The sequence below is a fragment of the Sarcophilus harrisii genome, chromosome 3 (genome assembly GCF_902635505.1).
Source record: "Sarcophilus harrisii chromosome 3, mSarHar1.11, whole genome shotgun sequence".
NCBI lineage: Eukaryota > Metazoa > Chordata > Mammalia > Dasyuromorphia > Dasyuridae > Sarcophilus > Sarcophilus harrisii.
The window spans coordinates 165967913-165994022 of record NC_045428.1 but is presented as its reverse complement, the minus strand read 5'-3'; the positions used below and the strand labels follow the sequence as shown (position 1 = coordinate 165994022).

General features: G+C 34.9%; 1 protein-coding gene across 1 annotated transcript; it reads right to left on the bottom strand.

Annotated features, from left to right (window-relative positions):
- Nucleotides 1-133: 133 nt before the first annotated feature.
- F7 (coagulation factor VII) lies at nucleotides 134-22410 on the bottom strand. The gene is made up of 8 exons (XM_003765727.4): nucleotides 22255-22410; nucleotides 18966-19126; nucleotides 16919-16943; nucleotides 16710-16823; nucleotides 15164-15304; nucleotides 12495-12604; nucleotides 4146-4272; nucleotides 134-942 (listed from the first exon to the last, which is right to left on the bottom strand). The coding sequence occupies exons 1-8, from the start codon at nucleotides 22322-22324 to the stop codon at nucleotides 386-388; spliced, it is 1305 nt and encodes a 434-aa protein (XP_003765775.1). The 5' UTR covers nucleotides 22325-22410; the 3' UTR covers nucleotides 134-385.
- Nucleotides 22411-26110: the final 3700 nt, after the last annotated feature.

The window sequence follows — 26110 nt, the reverse complement described above, 5'->3', positions numbered from 1 at the left end:
ATTCATGAATAAAATACTTGTGATCTCAATCTTATCAGTTTATTGGTATTAATGGTTAACCATTAATTAACCACATCATTAACCCAAAAGTCACCCAAAGGATTGGGGGGGGGGTCCCAAGGTTTTCTGGTTTGTGTATGTGATATTGAGTGCCTGATCCAGTACTGAGTCCTAGCCACCATTTCTAAGTGGGATAAAGGTCTGAAGTAACAAAAACACGCCCCCATCCCCTCACACAATAATACAAGTGGATTTGTTGCCAAAAAATGATTTCAAACAGTAAATATTTTATTCCAGGTAAGGTAATGCCAAAGATACTAAAGTTAGCTTATTAATGGCTATTGGACTAGGAGAGAATTTGTGTCAACTAATTGAAAAGGAAGACTTAGGGATTTATGTGTTTATTCAGCCAGTCAATATATCTGGAGACCCTTGTGTAAATCCCATAGTGGCCCACAGATGCACAGCCTTCCCCCCAGCTGACAATTCCCGTTAGGAACCAAGTACCCTTGTACTTCGTGGCATGGGGCCCTCCACTGTCCCCCTTGCAGGAATCCTTGGTTCCATTCAGGAAGCCTGCACAGAACATGTTCTCAGTAATTTCAGGAGTTTGGGATGTTTTCTTTATTTCCTGGAGACAGTCCTGGGTCCTTACCCGGGGTACTTCGATCCTCATGAGCTCTAAAGATGTGGCCCCCCCGTCCAGGAGCCGGCCCCAGCCAGTCACTGAGGAAAACTTGATAAGGGCCAGTTGGTTCTCAGAGAATCTCCTCTCAGGCAAGCAGAGGGGGACCACATAGTCTGTGAAGTTTACGGACTTCTGTAGACGTATTAGGGCAATATCATGGTTGGTTTTTGATCGAATGTACTGCTCGTGAATAATAATTTTAGCAACTTGACTCTCTTGTTCTGTTCCTTCTTCTTTGTTTATTTCATGCTTACCTGGGAGAGAATAAAGTGACCGCTGTAGCATCCTCATGACTTTCTCTGCCAGAAGTCTCTGTTTCTATAGCTTGACACATTCCTTACTTAAATAGGTTTTAGACAGTGGATGAATTGGAAAGGATCTCTTTCAAGAACATTAGAACAATTTCATATATTCTCTTCTGGGAAAAAGTTGCAGATACCTTTGTATGATTAGTTAATCAAATTCCCTCTCCCTCAAAATCGTTTTGTGTTTATTTCTAGAACTAAGTAAGCATTTTATGTTTTATATGATTGCATATAAATAACCTAGACCAAATCAAATCCCTTTGAGGAAGAAGGAAGAGAGAAAATTTTGGAATTCAAAATTTTATAAAAATGAATGTTAAAATTGTCTTTATAAGTAATTAGAAAAATACTATTTAAAATGTTTGTTGAATTGGATTTGTATATATTTTGCATAAAATTATATGCTCAGAGGTTGTGGTATACCGGGGAGAGAGCTGGAACCAGGAAGGCCTAGATTTATGCCCTGCCTCAGATATGTACTGAATGTATGACTGAGCAAGTCATTAGATATCTCAGTGTTCTAGGCACTATAAGTTTGCAGAGAAGGTGCTGACCTACACTGACAGGAAGTCCTCACTAACCTAAAAAATCACAGGCCTATTTCCTATCCACCCATCCCTATTCTTAACCTTATAACTACATATATATGTATACAAATATCTTATTTATATATATATATATATATATATATATATATGCACACAAAAATCATTTTTACTCAATCGAATATTTTTTTCTATCTGCCTAACTGTATTCTGGGCCTTTTTATATGCAGTTACAGTCAGCAGAAAGCTCACAAGAGAATTTTGGTATACTCTTTTTAAAAAAATTAATCAAATAATATTAATTTATTTTTAAAATTTTCAGTTCTAGATTTTGTCTTTCAACCATTCCCTTATCCCTGCCCCCTACCAGTTCAGAAAGCAAAAAATAAAAAAAAAAAAACATTTGGCTCACTCTTTAGATGCAAAGTAGACAGATTTTGTCTTCAAGCCTTTCTACGTGTTTCTTTCTGGGTAATCTAATGAGCTGATCTGTGCTAATAGGATTTTACTTCTATAATTTAAAAATATACTTTATATTTTATATGTTTATAAAATATATATGTATATTATTACATGCATATATATATACAATTGTTTATATAAATAAATTATGTATAGGATGTACATATATAAATGTACCCATATATGCATGTGTATATGTTGTGTGTATATATATGCACATATATATATATTAGTATGTATATACACATATGCCTACATATTCTATGTATTCACTTTAGTGGTAACCTTTTGGAGACAATGCCTTTTTTAATCTAATTAATTAATTAGAAAGAGGAAAAGAAAAATTATGAAAATTTTTGGGTACAGACAATATCTTTAAGTAGTTTTGAAGCCATAGATGGTGGCTCTGCTATTGATCTGCCCATTTTTATATATTTTTGCCCAAATGATCTTCAAAGTTCTGTTAGTAGCAAAAAGGAAGGAAAATTATTCTTAAGGGAGTGAATCTTTTTACTCCTCTTTTGAAAGCTTATCATATGATCAATTCTGATGGACCTGGCCATCTTCAGCAATGAGATGAACTAAATCGGTTCCAATGGAGCAGGAATGAACTGAATCAGCTACGCCCAGCGAAAGAACTCTGGGACATGACTATGAACCACTACATAGAATTCCCAATCCCTCTATTTTTGTCCATCCGCATTTTTTATTTCCTTCACAGGCTAATTGGACACTATTTCAGAGTCTGATTCTTTTAGAACAGCAAAATAACTGTATAGTTAGCAATATATATATATATTTGCAAAATATAGCAAAATAACGTGTAAAAAAAAAGCTTATCATACTATTGTGCTATAAGAAATAACAAGCAGGATAGTTTTAGAAAACCTGGCAAGGCAAAGTTAAGTGAAAAGAACCAGGAAAATATTGTACACATAACAGTAATATTGCACAAGAATCAAATGTGAATGACAGCTATTCTCAGCAATATAATTAATGATCTAAGATAATTTTAAAGGATTTTGATGAAAATCAACCTCCAGAGAAAGAATTGATGGAGTCTGTATGCAAATTGAAACATACTTTAAAAAAAAATTCTTAAATTGTTTTTTTTTTCCTTTTTTGGTTTGTGTTTTCTTTTGCAACATGACTATTATGGATATGTTTTGCATTACTGCACATGTATAGTTATTGTTGTATCATTTTCAGTTATGTCCAGCTCTTAGGGATCCCATTTGGGGTTTACTTGGCAAAAATACTGGAATGGGTTGTCATTTACTTCTCCGGCTTATTTCATAGTTGAGGAATCAAAGCAAATAGGGTTAAGTGATTTGCCCAGGGTCATATACCTTGTAAATACCTGAGGCTAAATTTGAACTCAAGATGAGCTTCCTATCTTCAGGCCTAGCACTCTCTCCACCTAGGTGGCAGTCAGAGGGGCCTAATTTCCATAAAAATTCAGCTGGCAGTCTAAACTCTAGAAGTCCTTACAGGGGCTGATGTAGCAATAATAGCTGCAATATAAATTTCCAGGCAGCTTCAGACCAGTATGAAAGCAACTAGAATCTCTGGCCTTCCAACTTGCTTGCTTTGACATCCTGACTTTATCTCCTGGCATCCCTAAACCCTATACCTAAGGCCTCTTGGACTTGCACTTCAAATCACTTAATGCTACATCACCTTTGTCAATGAATAAACTAGTTCACTTCTTAGAGGTACTAAGTGGAGATCTGTTCCAGTTATTGCATAAAACATTGCAGGGAAATCCTATATAAATTCCAAGCATCCCAATTTCTTATCTATAAAATGGGGCTATTATTACTTATCTGCTTCATTAGAATGCTGTGATAGATGTGATATTCTTTGTGTATAGTTAATTATGTCAAGAAAATTAAAAGTCTTATTGCTGACAATTAGAACTATGTTGATTCTACTTCTAATCCCCTCTCTCTGATTCCTAAAAAAGGCAGCAAGAGATGGACAGTTCTACTACCTAATCATATGTTTATAAGGTAAATGCCACTATGCTATAATTATCACTAAAAGTGAATTGTGTACACAATCCTATTTGTTACAGCAAACTAAAAATTAATTGTAATTTAAGATTTTAAACAAAGATCAAAGAAAAATAAAGGAAATACCTACCAAGAACCACTGTTATGCTTCCCCCAAAACGATATAATTTATCAAAGCAGTGAGCTGCAGAGACAACCCAGGTATCAGTAAGCAGAGTGCCACCACACAGCAATTCATTTTTCAGCAATATCAGAGCCTGCTCAAAGACCAAAAAAATTTTTTTTAATTGCATCATTTTTTTTCTTACCTAGAAATCTCTAGAATGCTCTTAGAGTTTATTAGCTTTTTTAAAATGGAAAAAATGGGACTTGATTGGTATGGCTGTCCCATCAATCTCTATTTTGTCCAAATTCTGTACAGCACACTTTAATTTAGCATCAACCCTGCCACAAGCAACAGATCTTTCTCAGAATTAAAGAATAGTCTTCTGGAAATACATGTTGGCAGTAAACAATAAAAGCAAACTGTGAAAGAAGGGAAGCCTAGGATGTCTGGCTAGCCAGGGATAGCTTTCATTTAGAAGGAGGTAGAAAATGATGTCAAGGACAACTTTTGGAAGTGTGGGGAAAAGTCTTCATCACACAGTAAGTATTATTTTAACTAGTAGAGATAATAGAGGGATCAGCAGCAGATCTGCAAAAAGATTTGACATGCTCCTAAATTGGTTCAAAAACTCATTGATTCAGAGCTTGATCCCGAAATGAATTTTCTTTGGACTTAGTAGTAATAAATCTTTCACAAAGCTGAGCATAAAATGCACATATGGGATCATTCTGATGGAGAATGTAGACAAAGGTGAACAGAAATGTGTTGCCCATGCTGAAGTCTTACAGTGTTTTTGAAAGAATACTAGATTGGGAATCAGATGAGAAAGGTTTAAATTCTAGCTCTTGACACTTTGTACATGCCTGAGCTTGAACAATACACTTGGCTTCCATGGGCCTCAATTACCTTTTCTGAAAAAAAAAGAAGGCATCGAACTAAAAAATTCTAAAGTTTCTTCTAGCTATAAATCTATGCCATAGAAGGCCAGAAGGAGGCAATAAAGGTAATGAAAGGAACCTTCAATTGGGGCAGAGCCAAAGACTGTCTTGATGGTGATTGATATAACAAGCAACAATTTTTTACATGGTTTATCTCAAATTATAAGATGTAATGGAGATATAGTAATACTTATTTTGATGCTCAACTGAGATGAAAAATTACATTAAGATGAGACAAATTGGTTCTTTGAATCTAAACTCATTTTCTTGTCGCTATGGACACTTGATCAAAGGGTTCTTTTTGAGGGTGACATAAAGGCTTCATTTTTTGTCCAGTGTGAGAAGGATTAGAAAAAAGACAAGTTCAAGATCAGTACAGATGTCCAAAATGCAGGCATTAGAATGAATTTGATTTTGAGATAAAAAAGAATCTATAGTAAATTATGCCTCATTTGAAGAAGGGGGTATTTTTAACTTTTAAAAATAATTTTATATATTTCCCAGTTACAAATAAGGACAATTTTAAATATTCATTTAAAAATTTAAATTGAAAAATAAATTTTATTATTAAAATTTTTAAAAATAGATTTTAATTTAATTCTTTCCCCTCCTTTCTCACAGAGTAAGCAGTTTGACATAGGTTATATGCAGTCATGTAAAAATACTTCCATATTAGTTATTTTGGGAAAGAAGAATGACCCATTTTCTAAGAAAAGAGAAAAATGGAATACCCTTTTCAATAGTGATTACTTTGCAACACCCCAACTTTTCTCAGTTCTGGTTTGTCACCCCAGAAAATCCCCCTGTTTTCAAGAGGTATCTTTAAATTCTCCAATTCTTAATTTTAATCACTTTCATCTCAAATATTTGCCATCTAGAATTTTTAGGAGAAGAGAATGTGGTATCACAAAATCAAGTAGGGAAATGTCATTAGGATCACACAAGTATGAGAACCATTCAATAAGGCAGAGAGAAGCTGGGAAGTTGTCTGAACTCTCCCCAGTTCCCCAAGGAAACAACATTAAATCAAGCCTGCAAAAGAATTTTAGAGTGGTAGAGTCCACCAAAAGACAGAGAAAAACTATTTCCCAACCCAAGATAAGACTTTAGGAAATATCTGTCTCACTTGGGTAAAAGGGAAGTGCAGCCCAATACAGGCAATGTCCAGGCAAATGGAAGGCTCTTAGCCACAACACAGATCAACACACAAGATTCCCTTGTCCTGGTTCAACTAGGCCAATTGTGAGACCTCTAGTCCCAGTACAAGCAAACAAACTGCCAATTCTAGAACTCAGGGCACAACAGGAGTGACTAGGCTAGACTGCCCTACTGAAGTAAACAAGTTGCCAGTCCCAGAGGACCTAGTGCAGAAAGCCAGTGACCAAACAAACCCCTGACCCCCAGTGCAAGAAAGTTTGGGACTGTGTCCTCTGTATCCAGAAACAGAGCTTAACTTAAAAAAAGAGCCCCGACCATAAAAATCTACTATGACAGAAAACAAAACAAAAATTCCAAAGAGAACATCACTATCAAATTTTTTACATTTGAAGCTGTAAAGGGAAATATTAATTGGTATCAAGTTCAAAAAGTCCTTTTGGAAGAGCTCAAAGAATAATTTAAAAAATCAAGTAAGAGAAGTTAAAGAAAAATTGGGAAAAGAAATGAGTTATGCAAAAGAATTTTAAAAAAAGAATCAACAGCTTGAAAAAGAAATCCCAAAAAGCAAATGAAGAAAATAACTCCTTAAAAAATAGAATTGGCCAAATGGGAAAAAATCCACTGAAGAAAACAATTCTTTTAAAAGTAGAATTGGCCAAATTGAAAAGGAGGTATGAAAGTTAATTGAAAAAACAAAAGAGTTCCTTAAAAATTTGGATTAGGCAAGTTCGCGCTAATGACCTTATGAGTCCTTGAGAATCAGTTGAACAAAACCATAAAAATAAAAAAATTACTATGTCCATTCAATTTTCTCCAGAGTTCTTTCATATCTAAATTTTCTAATCCTTATCTTCTTGTTTATTTTATCTAGCTCTGAGAGAGGGAGGTTGGGATCCCTCTCACTAGTATAGTTTTGCTGTCTATTTCTTTCTGCAACTCAGTTAACTTCTCTTAAGAATTTGGATGTTGTGTCACTTGGCACATATATGTTTAGTATTGATATTATTTCATTATCTATGGTATCTTTTAGCAAGATGTAGTTTCCTTCCTTAAATTAGATCTATTTCTGCTTTTGCTTTGTCTGAGATCAGGATTTGTACCCCTGATTTTTTTTTTTTTTTTTTTTTTTTTTTACTGCTGCTGAAGCTTGTAGAATTCAGATTTTTAATTCACTCTGTTATCGACTTCCATTTTATGAGAGAACTCATTCCATTCACAATTATTATTACTCAGTGTGTATTCACCTCCAATATATTTTCCCCATTTATACTGTTATCTTTACTTCTTTCATCCTATTTCTCATCACCAGTGTTTTGCTTCTGATCTCTGCTTTTCTCAATCTGCCCTCCCTTCTATCAGTACTCTTCTTTTTTTTCTCCTTTCCCTCCTCTGATTGGGACTATAAATGGGAATATAAAGGAATATACCTTTTCTCACCAGCACATGTACCTACACAAAAATTTATAATTAAATGCAGAAAGGCAGAAATATTTACTGTATCATTTTCAGATCATGATGCAATAAAAATTGCACGTAATAAGGGGTAGTGGAAAGATAGATTAAAAATTGGAAATTGATCTAAAGCTAAAGAATGAGTGGGAAACAACAAATCAAAGAAAATCAATAATTTCATCCTAGAGAATGACAATAATGAAACAACATGCCAAAATTTTATGGGATGCAGTGAAAGCAGTTTTTATGGGAAATTTTATATCTCTAAATGCTTATATTAATAAAATAGAGAAAGAACAAATCAATAAACTGGGAATACAGTTAAAAAGCTTGAAAAAGAACAAATTAAAAATCTCCAATTAAAAACCAAATTAGAAACTCTGAAAATCAAAGGAGAGATAATAAAATTAAAAGAAAAACCATTGAACTAATAAGTAAAACTAAGAGTTGATTTTATGGGGAAAAACAAACCAATAAAATGGATAAATCTTTGATTAATTTGATTAAAAAGAAAGAAGAAAACAAAATTGCCAATATCAAAAATAATAAGGGTAAATTCACCACCAATGAAAAGGAAATTAAAGGAATAATTAGGAGCTATTTTAATAAATCTGATAATCTGAGTTAAATGGATGATTATTTATAAAATATAAATTGGCCAGATTAACAGAAGAATTAAATATTTAGCCCCATTAAAAAAAGAAATTGAAAAAAAAAAGAAAAGAAAAAGAAACTAAAAAAGCTATTAATGAACTCCCTAAGGAAAATTCTGCAGGGCTAGATATATTTATAAATGAATCTACCAAACATTTAAAGAAAAATTAATTCCAATACTATATAAACCATTTGAAAAAATAGTTGAAGGAATCCTACCAAGTTCCTTTTCCTAAACCAGGAAAAGAAAAACAGAGAGAAAATGACAGACCAATTTCCCCAATGAATTATCATTGCAAACATTTTAACTAAAATATTAGCAAAGAGATTACAACAATTTATCATCAGGACAACACACATGAGTGAGTTGGATTTATGCCAGGATTTCAGGGCTGGTTTAATATTAAGAAATCTATCAGTATAATTGATCCTATCAATAATGAAACCAGCTGAAATCATATGATTATCTCAACAGATGCAGAAAAGCTTTTTGGCAAAATATAGTATTTATTCCTATTAAAAACCCTAGAAAGGATAGGAATAAATGGAGTTTTCCTTAAAATGATAAATAGTATCCATCTAAAACCACCAGCAAGTATTAACTATAATGGATATAAACTAGAAACCTTCCCAGTAACATCAGGGGTGAAATAAGAATGCCCATTGTCACCATTATTTCTTAACATTGTACTAGAAATATTAGCTTTAGCAATAAAAGGAGAAAAAGAAATTGAAGGAATTAGAATAGGCAATGAGGAAATAAAACTCACTCTTTGCAAATGATATGGTATACTTAAAGAATCCTAGAGAATCAATTAAGAGACTATTTGAAATAATGAACAACTTAGGAAAACTACAGGATAAAAAATAAAGTTAGATTTAAACATTTGGAAGAATATAGATTGCTCAAGGGTAGGTCAAGCTAATAACAAAAACTTCTGGAAAAACAGTAAGACAGAAACTAAACATAGTCTAGCATCTCACAATGTATATAAAAATAAGGTCAAAATGGGTACATGATTTAGAATAAAAGGTGGTACCATAAGCAAATTAGGAGAGCAAAGAATAGTTTACCTGTCAGATATATGGAAATGGAAAGAATCTATGACCAAACAAGAGATGAGAACATTATGAAATACAAAATGGATAATTTTGTTTATATTAAATTAAAAAAAAGGTTTTGCACAAACAAAACCAATCAAGATTAAAAGGAAAGCAGAAAAATGACAAACAATCTTTACATCAAGTATCTCTGGCCTCATTTCTCAAATATATAGAGAAGTGAGACAAATTTATAAGAATACTAGTCATTCCCCAATGGACAAATGGTTAAAGGAGATGAACAGGCAGTTTTTAGATGAAGAAATTAAAGCTCTCTATAGTCATATGAAAGAATGCTTTAAATCATTATTGGTTAAAGAAATGAAAATTAAAACAGTTCTGAGGCGTCATTTTATACCTATCAGATTTCCCAATATGACAGAAAGGGAAAATGATAAATGTCTTAGATGTGAGAAAATTGGGACACTAATGCATTGTTGGGGGAGTTGTGAACTAATCCAACCATTCTGGAGAGCAATTTGGAACCATGCTCCAAAGGTAATCAAACTGTGTATACCCTTTGATTTAGCAATAGCGTTGTTAGGTCTGTATCCCAAAAATATCATAAAAGGGAAAATGACCTACATGTACAAAAATATAGTGGTTTTCTTTGGAGATGGCAAAGAATTGGGAATTGGAGAATGGCTGAATAATATTTGAATGTAATGGAATACTACTATGCTGTGAGAAATGATGAGCAAGCAGATTTCAAAAAGACATATGTGAACTGATGCTGAATAAAGTGAGCAGAACCAGAATATTGAACACAGTAACAGTAAGATTGTGTGATGATCATTCATGATTAACTTAGTTCTTTCTCAGCAGTACAGAGATCCAAGACAATTCCAAAGGACTTATGTTGGAAAATGATATTCAGAGAAAGAAGTATGAAGTCTAAATGAAGACTGAAGCATATTATTTTTATTTGTTTTTGTTTTTTATTGCTTTTTCCTTTTTTGTCTTCTTTCACAACATGGAAATATGTTTAACATAATTGTACATATATAACTTGTAACAGATTGCTAACTGCCTTGGGAAGTGGGAAGAAGGGAAGGAGAAAAAAATGGAATTTAAAATCTTATAAAAAAGAATGTTGAAAGCTATCTTTACATATAATTGGGGAAAAACAACTATTTCCAAAAAAAGAGAGAGAACCATGAACAAAGAGTTCAAACATGCAGTTGAACATTTGTTAGATAACAAACATTATTAAGGGGTCACTGGGTGCTGTCTTTTTATAAGGCCACTCTTGTCTTGAAAGAAGACCAAAGGGAGGCTTCTGAGAAGATGATGGAGTAGGTTGGTAAATTTAAAGCTTTCCCAATTTCTCCCACAAACAGAATAAATTTGCACTTCAGGGCAAACATAGATTAGTGAAAAATTAAGAAGACCTGGGCTAGAAGAGAGTCCTCTTGATACAACCCTGGAAGATAAAATCTAGGGTCAGGATTAGCCTATGTTAATTGCAAGCACTGCTGGGCTTGCTGCACAGAAACACCAAAAGGGGAACCCTGGGGCTAGCTGAGTGTGGTTGGAGTCTCAGCAGGAACCACAGAAACTTTTACCTCCCTGACTGTTTGTGGAATCCAGGTCTAATCTAGGAATATTGAGGGAACTTTGGCTGATTAGGATCACCAGGTCCAGCTGTGCTGCTGAGACTAGTCCCTGGGTGAGAAGGAACCAGCATACCTGTGAGTGCAGGGTAAGTGGGGCGGAGATGCTGCAGGTACTTGCTGGAAGGTGGAGCTCGTGATTTGGGGCTCCTGGTCAGAGGAAAGAGCTGAAGTGAAGCCAGAGACACTATCCCTTCCATCCCAGGATCAGAGGGGTTTACACTAATACCTTTTATTTTAAAAATAAACCAGTAAAAAAGGAAGAAGTCCACCATAGAAACATATTATGGGAATAGGAAAGACTGGGATTCATCTTCAGAGGGGGACACTGAAGTAAAAAAAGCTTCTACCCCAAAGAATGTGAAATGTCTCCCTGTGCTGAGAGAATTTATAGAAGAACTCAAAAGAAGAATTTAAAAATCAAATGAGAAACATTGAAGAAAAATTAAAAATGAATAAATAAATGAAAGAAAAGCAAGAAGATTAAAAAATGTTAACTAGAAAAGGAGATACAGAGTCTCAAAGATGAAAATAACTCTTTGAAAATTAGAATTGGGCAAAGGGAAGCCAATGAAGCTATGAGAGACCAAGAAATAACAAAACAGATTATAAAGAATAAAAAAAAATGCAATATGATGTGAAATATCTTATAAGAAAAATGACAAATTTGAAGAACAGATCAAGAAGAGAAAATTTAAGAATAATTGGACTGCCTGAAAGTTGTGACCAAAAAAAGAACCTTGACACAATAATGAAAGAAATAATCCAAGAAAATTGTCCTGGAGTAAACATGAGGGGAGAGTAGAAAGAAAAAATCCACTGATCACCACCTCAATGAGATCCTTTGTGGAAAACACATCAATGGATCAATTAAGTGTTTTTTCATGAGATATTTATAGTATATGTTTAAGGTTGATATCAACAATAGGACAGCTCAAAAGAAAGATTGGGGCAGAATTAAGGTCAAAATAGTAATTATGTCATACAAATGAGGTACAGAGGAAGAAAAGTCACAGAGGCATTAGAGGGGAAAAGAAGGCTTGTGGTTCCCACTCACATTGGGAATGGGTTAATTAGACAACAGTACATATGTACTATGAAGAGCATAGCACCTTCCAAAATTTATAAAGAAATAAGGGGGGGAGAGATGGGCAGAAAGGGAAACAAAGGGAAAGGGAAGAAGACAAGGGATGGATCCATGGATGGGAGGAGGTTAAGTCAAGGCAAGCTAGGAGAATGACTCATCCCTGAATAAAATGCCTGATTTTTATCATGGGACTGGGATCATGGACTTATGCAAAAGGATATAGAGTTGGAATGATGGAGAAAGAAATTTATTTACTTTGTGTCAAAAAACCCTGATTAATCAAACACTACAGAATCTATAAAAAGGGCTTGCAATGAGGGATGATGTCTTAGATCAAGGAACAAATCTTGGATTAAATTAGTGATCTCACCTGCCATGGACATTCTCCTTTAGGACATGCATAACCACCTACAATTCTGCCTTCAGGAATACTTTTATTTCTCTTTTCCAAAACTGGCATTCTTCCACAGGGATAGTCAACTGTTTGAAACAATGAAGCAATGGCAAACTGTACTTTAATTGTATGGAATAGAGGAATATGATGTTACATATTGTATTGGCAAGAGGCAGCACAATATAGCATAGTGGGAATAGCATTGAATTTAGAAATGGGTGGTAAGACTCCATTTTGTCTTCACTACTCAGAAACTGCATAATCCTGAATTCAAATCTCAACACTTCTCTTCCTGTGGTCAGAAATTTAGCTAACACCCAGTCCTAGCCCTTCATTTTAAATATAAGGAAATTGAGGTCCAGTGTAATTGTTAATTTACCCAGTCACATTTATTGTTATTCAGTAATTTTGAGTCATATCTAACTTTTTGTGACCTCTTTTGAAGGATTTTTTTTGGCAAAGTTAATGAAGGGGCTTGCCATTTCCTTCTCTACCGAGGCAAGAAATGACCTACCCAGTATTACACAACAAGCAAGTGTCTGAGGCTGGATTTGAACCCAGGAAGATGAGTCTTCCTGATTCCAGGCCCATCATTCTATCCATTATGCCACCTAACTGCCCCATGTAATTAAGTACAATAAGCAAAAAGAATAAGGAACATTTTATTTGTTGTTTTGGAATCCTGAAGTCTTCAATTTACATCTCTTGATTTGGAAGTACAGATTATCACTGATTTTTTCCCTCTAATAGAATAAATGAAAAACATTCATGATGCCCTTACTATACTAAGATTGGGATTACAAATATAAAAGTTAAAACAATCCTTGACCTCAGGGATATTATGTATATTTTAATTTTATTTATATTTTGCTGAGGCAATTGGGGTTAAGACTTGCTCAGGGTCACACAGCTAGGAAGTATTAAGTGTCTGAGGCCACATTTGAACTCAGGTCTTCCTGACTTCAGGGCTGGTGCTCTATTCATTACACCATTTAGCTGCCCCAAGGATATTATATTTTAATGAAGCAATCTCTTCTCTTCTCTCTCTCTCTTTTTTTCTCTCTCTCTTTGCTTTGGGTTTGCAGGGATGGTGAACCTAGGGAAGCAGAAGGAAAGAACTATTTCCTCTATTGCGCTTGAGGAAAGAGCAACAGGTGATGGCACCAAGGATTTATAGAGAGAGTAGTAGAAAGATACAGAGATGTTCCTGTGGTATCACTCCTGTTGGAGCCAGGAGCTGGCTATGTTCTGATAGCTTTGGCAGATGCAATGCTAGAAATGTATTGGGATCACTGTTGAATTTTTTAGTAGAACCAAACCAGGGGTAAGACGTGGTCTTGAGAAACCAATAAGGACAGATGGTTGGAGTGCTCCTCTCTAATCTCTGGGCCCTAACATTTTTTTTCCTACAAAAACTATTCCTTTTTTACCTAAGAAAGCAATGCTTGCAACTTTGATAAAACATCCTTAAATTATGCAGAAATCTGAGAATTGCACAATATTTGATACAGATAATCACTAGTATAATAAAATTATATTGCTATTCTGATGGATTGGTTTGCCCTTTCACCTTATCAGTGAAGGTCTATAAGTGATTTGTGTTCTGAATCTGTTATGTGGAACTTAGAATGTTAGATGAGCAGGCTAGCCACATTTAATCTACCAAAATGCCAACTTAACCTTTAACGTAATTGAAATGCTAATTCTAATTTTTATAGCATGTCATAATTATTCATAGAAAATTATAATACCACTTCTAGCTAGCATTATAGGGATTGCAAAGCATTGTGTGTATGTGTGTGTATACATTTTTTTATATATAAAATCTCATTTGATCCTCATAGCAACCTTTTCTGTAAAGTAAGTGCTATTTTTATCTCAATATGTTAGATAAGGAAACTGAAGCTGGGAGAAGTTAAACGTCTTGCTTCAGGTCACTCAGCTAGTAAACATCAGAGGTGGGATTTGAATTTGGGTCTCTCTGATGTCAAATCTAACACTTCACTTTGCCACCTAACTGCTGACTCCTGCCTTGGTACTACTGAGACCCAATTCTGCGGAGTTGAACCTCTGGCTTTTTTTATTTGGGATAGAGGAAGCAAAAAGCGTGGGTGATGACTTGACAAGTGGGGTACTCTCATGGCATCACAATAGGTGGAAAATTGACTCTGAGGGAATCATTTAATTTCCTATTACTATAGTTATTTTTACTATTACTGTGTTACTACACAGCAGAGGTGTTCAGGAAGCTGGGCTTCCTGTGGTGATAGGATAGGTCAGACATCAAGAAGGCATCACAGCTGTTTATTTATCAACCTCAAAAGTCCAGTCATTCTAAATTCCAAATTTCAAGCAAGACAAAGGAACTGAGAGGTAGTCCAGCCTCACAGGTGGAAGGTCCTGGATTCAAATCTTGATTACCTGATCCTGAATAGTCACTTAATATCTCATGCCCCTAGGCAACTCTCTAAAATTACCTCATTTATTGACAGCTTTAGCTCCCTTTCAGATTTTCAGTCCCAAAGACCGTTCCCAGGTTCTAATAGAAAAAAGCAGCAAGCGATCTGCTCTTAAGGGGAATGTGACTAGGTGAAGGGATGACGGGCAGAAATAACGCTCTGAGGAAGCTGAAAATAGATTCGTACCTACTGGATTGCAGGTTACTCCATCTGGAGCCAGAGCATAGCCCCGCTCACAGTAGCAGCGGCGTATGGTTTCAGAGTTGTCACTGCAGTACTGGTTACAGCCCCCATTGTCAAAGTCACAGATGAGTTGGCTGGCTTTGCCTGAGAACATGAAGGGAATATATAAGTTCAGAACATCACTTTGGGTCAAAGAGAAGCAATCTTGGTCGCTTCTAAAGCTTTTATGGCAAAAGGTACATGGATTTCCTTTTAGGGAACTGATTTATTGTTATTATCCCCTGAGAATTTGTGGACTCCAACCAGGGATATGCTGGAGCCAGTTCACAGCTGGTCAAGAGCTGGCTGTTAAATTTTCAATGTGAGCAATGATTATCTCAGAGAATAGCAAAGTCTACTCATTGGGACATAATTTATTGGTTTATTTGTTTAGACTTAAAAAGTAAAGGATGAAATGTTAATAATGCCAGCTAAACTTGGCACACAAGGTGTGTCTTGTATCTGTTCTTTCCACTCCACCCCTTCCACCAAATGTTAAACATTTACAAACACAACTATTTGCAACTGTTTGGACTGATGAAGCCCAGGTAAGATCCAGACATATGTTAAGTTGACTAGAAAGAGATCAAAATATTTCCCTAGCCATGGGAACACAGCTGGAAAGGGCTGTTAAGGTGGGGAACCAGCTCAGTGTGCTATATATACAAGAACCTCTCCAACAGGTAGATGATTCCAAATCTGAATGTTCTGGTTTGACTGAGGGATTCAAGATTCTCTAGAAAAGATTGCTTATACAGCTATCCCTTCTACATCACAACTTTCCCCATTTGTGGTTTTGATATTATGGGTTGGCAAGAGAAATTAAATGGGAATTTTGGAAAGTTTTGTGGAGCTACAGATGATATGCAATGGCCAGCAGATGACAGAACCTATGACAAAACTTAACCCAAATTTTACAATAAGTACTATAAATATGCTATAAAACAAGAAAAAAATCAGACTTCTTCTCTGGTTCAAAGAGAGGGTCAAGAAATTTTATGTGGATTGTTTAGATTGTGGGAGGGGTGCTGTACACCTCACAATGTGGAAAGGATAACTGTACAGAAAAGAGGTCTTTGATTTATCCAGATATAATGATCTACAATAATGTCTTTTCCCCGTGATAATAATAATACTATTAATAATAATAGTTGATGCTTATTTAGTACTTTAGATACCTCATTTGATCCTTATAACCAGTTACATATTACAATTAAAAGATTCAAATCCAAGTCTCTAGTTCTTAAGTCAAAGCCTCTTTCTCTGCTATACCTCAGTGTTTTGACAAGAACAAATGGGAAACAATTGTTTGCTTTAGCTTTGGCATCTCAGAAGAGGAAATTCCTTTCCCCATCTGGCAGAGTCTTTATCCTGTCCATGTCTTATAATGGTCACTGTCTAAAAGCAACCTTCTAAGGGACAGTATATGGTAGTAATGCCTGTAAATAAGGAAAAGCATACTATGGTACACTTCTAGAGGAGACAATGGTTTAGGGTAATAATGCCTGACTTATTTCACAGTTCCTGCCCTCAAACTCCATAAGGCACAAGCATATGTAGGTCTGGAAGTTCTCAACACAGGTTCCTCCATTCTGGCAGGGATTTGAAGCACACTGGTTTTCATCTGTAGAAACAGGGAGCATGAGAGAATTCGTTAAGAAGGAGGTTGTAGATAAGAGAGAGATGTAAGACATAAAGACATTCCATTGACCAACTTACCAGTGTATTGAATCCAAAAATGTTTCTGAGAAAAGAAGAGAAGATACCTTGTAAGGGAGAGGTCCACTGGATATTAAATATTCATCATTTTTACATAGAGAAATGCTTAGTCTGGCAACATAAGAATTTTTGTTCACACTGGCTGCCATAGAGATTTAGGTATAATTTTTGACACATTAATAATTTTTTCTGGCTCAGAGAGATGGAAACAAGGGGTGTTGTGTATGTGTGGGGGTGTGTACACATGTGTATAAAGTATATTGCTTCCCAGAGGGTAAGTGGACAATTTATCTTCTATTTTAGTAGACTATAATCTCCTTGAGAATAAGAACTGTATGTTATTCACCTTCATAGATATACAGTCTAAGTGCACAGTACCTTCTACAGAGTAGGCACTTAATAATGATTTATCAAATTGATTTGAATGCTCCTCTCGAGTCCTTGTTGTCTATTAGAGAAGACATGAAAGAGAAAGACTGGATAGTCTTAATTCTGTCTCTAGGGAGTTGGGAGATATTGATGTTTGTCAATCTCACCTATAAACCCAGAATAAAAAATCTGCCTTCTCTATCCCATAGAATTACTAAATGTATCACAGAATACCAGAATCTTGGACTCAAAGGAATCTTAGAGATTACTTACTCTATGCCTGCTCAATGTATGGATTCTGTTTATTCCCTTAAATTAAACAAAAAAACCTCACTATCATACCAAGCATCTCATTCCATTTTGTAATAGCTCCAATTATTAAGAAAAATTCTCTCATATTGAACCCAAATTTACCTTCTAATAACTTTCAACTATTGGTTCTAGTTCTTCTGAGTCAATAGGAATAGCAAAGCTACTAATGAGATCATAGACATAAAAATATTGCATATGGATATATGGAAGACTATTACATAAAAGCCTTGAAAAGGAAACTATTTCTTTCCTTTATAGAATCACTATATATATGAATGAACTAGGTATAACATAAAGCACAGCTGTTGAAGAAACAAATCTAAAATGAATCTACAATAAGGATAATAAGAAACAAGACTATTGATTTCTTTTTTTTTAAATAGCTTTTTATTGACAGAACCCATACAAGGGTAATTTTTTACATTATCCCTTGCACTCACGTCTGTTCCGATTTTTCCCCTCCTTCCCTCCACCTCCTCCCAGATGGCAAGCAGTCCTATATATGTTAACTATAAGACTATTGATTTCAAATTAATACATTTTCTTTAAAAACATTTCTTAATGTCATTTTTTATGTGTTTATTTTGCCAGGATCATCATGATCACTTATGGATATGATTCAACAGATAATGACATGCTAACATTTAGGAGATTCCCATATGTATATTAAAGAATAACTAATATCTCCTGGCTATATGACCCTGGGCAAGTTACTTAACTCCAATAGCCTCAGCAAAAAAAAAAAAAATAACTAAGAGAAAGTCTGCTGACCCATTATAAACATGTATTATAATTTGTATTAGTATTAGTACAAGATATAACTCTTTAAAAATAATCTATTTTACCATTACAAAAAGGATACCAAACTATAGATAGCTACTAACTTTTTTAGCAAGCAAAGAGAAAGATTTCTGAAATTTGTCTAAAGATGACAAATGCTAAATAAACTCCCAACATTTATACCCATCTTCTAAATAGGGAGTTGGGGATTAACCGATTATGAAGTTACTACATCTTGCTACTGGATCCCATAGGATTACTCTCTCTCTCCATCAAACACCAAATAAAAGGTTTATTTTCCCTGAGGGACAAAGATACATTCTAAAATGTAAATATCTCTGTTAGAAAAAAATAATAGAAAATAGTTTTGAAAATTTGTAAATAATGGTAAAAATTCCTCATAAAATTCTACCGAAGAGAAGTCCCCTGGGTTTGGTCTACTTCTAAGGCTGGGAAATTCTGGACACTCCAGGTTCCTTCTCATCATTACTTATCGTAATTGAATTTTAAAACTAAGCAAAACAGAAAAGCAGGAAAAAAGCCAAAAAAAAATCAAATAATTTAGACAGGATGGTCATTCACTTACAGTCCTTTCATTGTTCTTGAAGATTTCCCTGGCTTCCTCAAAAGAACATTTTTCTTCAATACATTCTCTCTCCAGAGAGCCTGATCTCAACTCTTCAAGGAAAGAGTTAGCTCTTCTTTCTCTTTTCAAGACGTCATTGGCTTCCTCCTGATTTAGGAAGACTGAAAAATGAAAATTCTATGAATGGCTTGCCTTCTTATTATACCGACATGCTGGAGAAATTTGTTGAATGTGCATATAGTAGGCAAAAATCACCATTTTTTTGGGAATCTGATCTAATACAATAAACATTCATTAAGCACCTACTATGCACCAGATTCTGGGAATACAATTAATTAAAAAGACAGCTGGGCAGAAGGTGTGTGTGTGTATGTGTGTACACGTGTACAACCTGATATGGGAGTATCTTGTTTTATGGATTTGGAAAAAACCACCACAGGTGCAGGGTAGGTAAAGTGAACTTCAAAGTTCAGTTTCTCCCCTGTATAAAGAAAAGCATTTGAAAGAGTTTGATACTCTATCCTTCCAATTAGAGGGGAGAAGAAGCTAAGGAAATAAATAAAAACTAAAGAAAGTTTCTAATTCTACTGAATTCAGCATGTGACATGGGGAGGAAGTTACTTGATCTTTCTGAGACTTAGTTCCTTCATTTTCTAAAATGATTATATAAGGAAGGTGAAATGAGAACAAGCATTAATATGGCACCTACACTGTGTTAAGCAAATATTAGCTCATTTGAGACATAACAATCCTGCAAAGGAGATATTATTAAACCCATTATACAATTCAGTTAACTGAGGTAAATTCAAGTTGAGTGACTTGTCCAGGGTCACTCAGTGTCTCAGGCTGGATTTGAATTTCAGGTCCAGTGTTCTATCTACTACATCACTTAGTTGTTTCATATTCCCTATCTTACAGGATTACTACGAGGAAAGCACTATATAAACGCAAGCTCCAAAGAGCTATATAAAGGTGAGATATTATTGTTATTGCCCTTTCCCTAAGCACTCAAAAGTTTCATTGGTGTATAAGTGAATACAGTTCATGCCAGTTTTGTTCTTTGATTAGCCAGTGTTGACTCAAGGTTAGCTTCCCTCAGAATTGTAAAATACAAAATCTTTGTTTGCTTTTTATCTCCCTCTATCATTCAGGCAGGGTACTTCTAAGTTCCATGTCCTTATACTGACCCTTGGCTAGTCAGGACTTAACTCCCACAAATGAAGGTCTAGAAAAACATTTTAACAATCTTTTCAATCAATCGATATTGTGTAATTCCTATGTCTTAAGCACTATTCATCATAGTGTAAAGGATAGAATATTGGATCTGGTGTCGAAAAGACCTGAATTCTAATCCTGCCTCAATTACCCATGTGACCCTGGGTAATTCAACAATTTTGGGCCACAATGCCTTCATTTGTAAACTGAGAGGGTTGCACCTGATCCCTAAAGCTCTAAAACCATTATCCTAAAGCTACTATCAGAACTTTTCTCTTTTGTTCTTTATTTGTGGTTCTTCTAGTTTTATTTATGACTCTCTTGACCTACTCTGACTTAGCATGATCATACACCAAGCTTTCTGCATGCTTGTTTTTCTCAGAGTTCCTTGTTTATTGTTTTTTGAAATATCATTTCTTATAATTTTTCATCCTATTGCCTATTTTGCAAAGGAACTTGTACTCTAAGCTGTGTTGCTCCTAATTATCTTAGTTGACATAGCAATGTGAGCTAAAGCTGGAAAAATTGCTTGAGGCATAGATAGGATGTTTCTTATAGAAAAGCACATCATTTGGCCAAGTGTACTAGAGAGCTTTTCTACTTTCTTTGAAATTCATTGCTTCTCTGCCTTGTTCTCTTGCTAAATTCCTACGACTCCTGATATATAATGGTATAATGAGATTGTGCTCCTTTTGTCTTCCCAACTAGGTAGAATGCTCTTTGAAGATAAAGGAACAAAAGACTTCTTATAGCTCATTCTAATATGGAAATATATTTTGCATAATTGCACATGTATAACCTATATCAAATTGCTTATCATCTCAGGAAGGATAAGAGGGAGGGGGAAAATTGGGAAATCAAAATGTTAAAAAAAAAAAAAGAATGATAAAATTGTTTTTCCAGTAATTGGAAAAATAAAATATTATTTCAAAAGAATTATAGGTCATTAGAGGAAGAGGAAAGGAGATTTTAGACATCATCAAGTTGAAGTCTTTAATTTTATAGACAAGGAAGTAAAGGCACAGAGAGATAAATGAAATCACCCTAATTATGGTAAACCCTGGATAAAACTCAGACTACCCACTAATCGATACTGCATCTGTTTGTGTTATATGCTACACTTTTTTTTTTTATCCCTTATGACACTCAACAAAGTGTTTGGCAGAGAGAAGCTGAATGATATTTATTGACTAATTAACTTGCTATCATTGATAAGACATGTTGACTACAGCTTCTAACTAGGAGAGCCATGATAGGAGAAGTATCAGAGAAAGACTTGGTGTTTGCTGTTTCCAAGGAAGAAATAAATGCTCTATCACCTATTGGCACTGGAAGTATGCAAACACCAAACTTGGAACTGCTGACTTGCATTGTAGTGGGATTTTACTCAGAAGTTTCTTACATTCATGAAATCACAGATCTAGTTCTTACAGAGAAAGTAGTTTGTATACCTTAAAGTTGAGTTATTATTCCTAGCGCTCCTCAATGAAACTTAAATATAAAAACCACTATTTTTAGAAAGTAAGTCTGCTAGGTTGTTTCCAAGCCAAAGGAGCCATTACTTAGTCACTCAGCATTGACAAATCCTATTTTCTTTCCAGATCTGGTGATGAAAGATCAAGAGCCCTGAACACAGCCAGTGGTTAATTTGTTCTCTGTTATATGTTTGGAAGTTTAGGACTGACTTCTCAGTTTTCTCAGAAAAAGGCACCAGAACAGATGATTTTTTTTTTTTTGATTATTGCAATTTTGTTCTGTTTTCTCATTGAAAAATTTCCGCAAATTAAATGAGATGTCAGGTATGCTGCATTACTTAGAGTTAAAAAGGAAAAAAAGTACTTCATTTAAGGAAGTTTGTTTTTCCTCTGTGGGTACATTTGGATACACATTCCTGTAAGCAAATGCTCCTAGTGGATGGATATCAATACACAGAATAAAGATTAACTTTTGGAAGGTGCTGAGGGACAAACGCCCAGAATTTGATTCTCTTGGTGGGCTCTCCTTCATTCAATAATTATATGGCAAGCAGAGAAAGAAATGTTTGTTAGTAATAAAAATGTCTCCCCCAACATACCTGCGGTCAGAGACTCCTGAAGCACGAGTGTAAAGCCAAGAAAATAGATCACATAGGACGTGGAAACCATGATGAAGATCTCAACGTTAGGCGACTATCTGTTGACATTCCAGACAGAACTGTTGGGCCAAAGTTCTCCACTTCAAAGGGTGTTTTGTGTGTGTGTATGGGATAAAGAATTGTTGGGGAAATGGGAGAGCTTTACAAACACAGAATTTCTGGAGCTGCACTTCTGAGAACACTTAATGTTCTCTTAGGATATTGAGTAGCTTAGTTCTCACAGTTTCTTCAGAGTGGTAAGATCTTAATAAAATTATGTGGAGATATTATTATCTAACAATGTAGAGGTGCAAATGCAAATCATTATTTTTCTTAATCCAAATGAAATCAAAAGTATTCGCCTCTAAGAACCTAGAATTCTCATAAGTACCGTCTTATTCTCTGTTTCTCAGTCCTCTGGGCAGACAATTCACAGCACTGCAATCAGATGATTTCTGTCATTTGAAGTTTGGAAGGAGTGGAGGTTTAAGGTAGGGTGTTGGACTCTATTTCAGACCCAGACAAGTGTCTAGCCCCTTTCCTTCTCTTTCTCTACTCTAGTAGAGATCTTTTTTTTTTTCTTTTCATAAATTAAAGCTTTTTATTTACAAAACATATGTTTGGGTAATTTTTCCAACATTGACTCTTGCAAAGACTTCTGTTCCATATTATCTCCTCCTTCCCTTCACCCCCTCCCCTAGATGGCAGGTAGTCTAATACATGTTAAATATGTTAAAAATATGCTAAATCCAACATATGTATACATATTTATAGTTATCTTGCTGCACAAGAAAAATCAGATCAAGAAGGAAGAAAAAAAACTGGAAAAGAAAACAAAATGCAAGCTAATAACAACAGAAAGAGTGAAAATGCTATGTTGTAGCCCACACTTAGTTCCCACAATCCCCTTTCCGGGTATAGATGGTTCTCTTTTTCACTGCACAACTGGAACTGGTTTGAATTATCTTATTGTTGAAGAGAGCCACGTCCGTCAGAATTGATCATCGTATAGTCTTGTTGCTGTGTACAATGATCTCCTGGTTGTGCTCATTTCACTTTGCATCAATTCATGTAAGTCTCTCCAGCCCTCTCTAACCTACTTCCTTACATATTTGAGAAATGAGGTCTTTATTAAAAAAAACTTAAATTTTTTTGTTTTGGAAATTACTTCACTGTTTATGGTAGTTTTTTTTTTATTAAAATGTACTTTTCTTGATGATCTCTTAACTAGGTCTATTTTTGCATCTGCTTTGAGATTATTGCCACCCCTACCTTTTTCTATTTCAGCTGAAACAGATTCTGTTTCAGTCCTTTATTTAACTTTCTATGTATTTCTGTTTCAAGTGTATTTTCTGTACACAACATGTTGGATTCTGGTTTCTAATTCATTCTACAATCTGTTTTCATTTTATGGGTTAAAATTTTCACTTTCACAATTATGATTACTAATAGTATTTCCTTTGTTATTATTTTCTTTTATCTTTCTTTCTCTATTTTGTCCCTCTTCAAGTCTGTTTTGCTCCTAAGCACTTCCTTCCTTAATCCATTCTCTCACTTTTAGCACTTGCTTCCCTCCCACTTCATCTCATTCCTTTTACTTCTTAGTGGGCAAGATAGATTTCTATATCCAATTGAGAAAGTGTGTATGTATGTGTATATTTGTGTGTACACCCAGAGAAATATATTCTTCCCTCTTTGAACCAATTCCAGTGACAATGAGGTTCAAGCATTGCCTGCTGTCCCCCCCACCATTTCCCCTTCCACTATAAAAGCTCTTTTTTGCTTGCCTTTTTCATGTGAAGAAAAAATTTCCTCATTCTACCTTTCTCTTTTCCCTTCTCCCATGCATCTTTTTTACATCTTTACATTTTTTAGATCATTTCAACATAATTGACTCATACCTGTGCTCTCTGTTTATGTAGACTTCCAATTGCTCTGACAACATATATCATATTTTTATATAGGAATGTGAAGAGTTTAACTTTACTGAGCATTTTTTCCAACTACATATAAAGATAGTTTTCAACATTTATTTTTACAAGATTTTGAGTTCCCCAATTTTTTTTTTCTCCCTCATGCCTTCCCTCCCTCCTTCCATCACCCCATCCCTGTGATGACCGTGTATTTTAAAAACAGCTGGAGTCAAGAATTCAGGTTAAGGGAAAATCTTCAATCTTTATTCTCACTAGAGGTGAAGAAGGATCCGAGGTGAAGGGGGGATCGCGATAGCAATGTGTGCAGCTGCAACATTTGGAAGCCAGCCAGCAGTCTCTCCCCGCCTCTCTTCTTGCCCCTCTGCCTCCACCCACCAAAATCGTCATTTCCTATACAACACATCAGGACTTGCACAAAGAGTGGGCAGGGGCCATTCTTTTTCCAAGCATATATATTAATAGAGTATGGTCCAATTACTATTTAGCCTCACGTGCTTGGGACCTCAGTGCATTAACTCGAGCTTCAGCTCATTAAAAATCCCCAGAATGACAAGCAATTTGATATAGGTTATACATGTACAATCATATTAAACATTTTCACATGGCTATGCTATGAAAGAAGACTCAGAATAAAAAAGGAAAGCCATGAGAAAGAAAAATAGTTCTTTTTCTGGATGTGGATAATATTTTCTATCATGAGTCTTTTGGAAGTGTTTTGGATTATTGTATTACTGAGAAGAGCAAAGTCTATCAAAGTTAATCATCGCCCAATGTTTCTGTTAGTTTGAATAATGTTCTTTCTTCTGGTTCTGTTCACTCAGTATCAGTTCATGTGAGTCTTTCCAAGTTTTTTCTGAAATCTGCCTGCTTATCATTTCACAATGGTATTCCACTATGATTACTCTTTCATGTTTACCTTTTTTACATTTCTCATGAGTCTTCTGCTTGAGAATCAAAATTTTCAAGAATACTTAAAAGTCCTTTATTTCATTAAATATTCATTCCTCCTCCCCCAAGGATTAGGTTCACTTTTGCTGGATAAGTTATTCTTGATTGTAATCTTAGTTCCTTTGCTTTCTGGAATATCATATTAAAAACCTTCCACTTCTTTTACATGGAAACCACTAAATCTTGTGTAATCCTGACTGTGGGTCCATCATATTTGAATTGTTTCTGGATGATTGCAATACTTTCTCTTTGACCGGGGAGCTATGGAATTTGGCTATAACATTCCTGGGAATTTCCATATTGGGATCTTTCAAGAGATGAGTATTGGATTATTTTAATTCCAATTTTACTCTCTGGATCTAAGATATAAGGGTTTCTTCTACTATTTTATCATCCTTTTCAGTCATTATACCACTCTCAATGTATGAGATTCATTTAAAATATGTATGCTGATTGAAAATAAAATTTCTTGAAATACGGTGTCTAGGCTCTTTAAAAAAACCATGTCCTTCATGTTGGACAATAATTCTTAAATTATCTCTTTTCAATCTAGTTTCTAGGTCAATTTTTTTCATATGAGATATTTCACTCCTCCTCCTTCTCCTCCTCTTTATCCTTTTCCTTTTTCTCCTCTTTCTCCTTTTTTCCCCCTCCTCTTTTTTCTTGTTCTTGTTCTTCTGTTTGGCATTATTTTGTTTTTTCTTTATGTCTCATGGAGTCACTAGCTTTCAATTGTCCAATTTTTGTTTCTCCATTTGACTAGTTCTGCTCTTAAAGGAGTTTTTTTCTTCAGCGAATTTTTGTACCTTCTTTTTTATTTGTCTTGTTCTGCTTTCAGATGAGTTCTTTTTTCCCATGAATTGTTTTGGCCTCCTTTTACCATTAGGCCAATTCTATTTAAGTTTTTGTTTTCTTTAGTAGTGTGTATGTGTGTG

Bases quoted from the DNA above. Each gene is read 5' to 3' on its own strand.
- F7 (XM_003765727.4), bottom strand. From the start codon at position 22,324: ATGGTTTCCACGTCCTATGTGATCTATTTTCTTGGCTTTACACTCGTG. The intron at 12,605-15,163 runs GTACGAATCTAT...TGTTTCAAACAG, and splicing joins AGTAACCTGCAATCCAGTAG to TTGACTATCCCTGTGGAAGA. The intron at 4,273-12,494 runs GTGAGATCACTA...GTCTTTGAGCAG, and splicing joins AAGGAGAATGTCCATGGCAG to GCTCTGATATTGCTGAAAAA.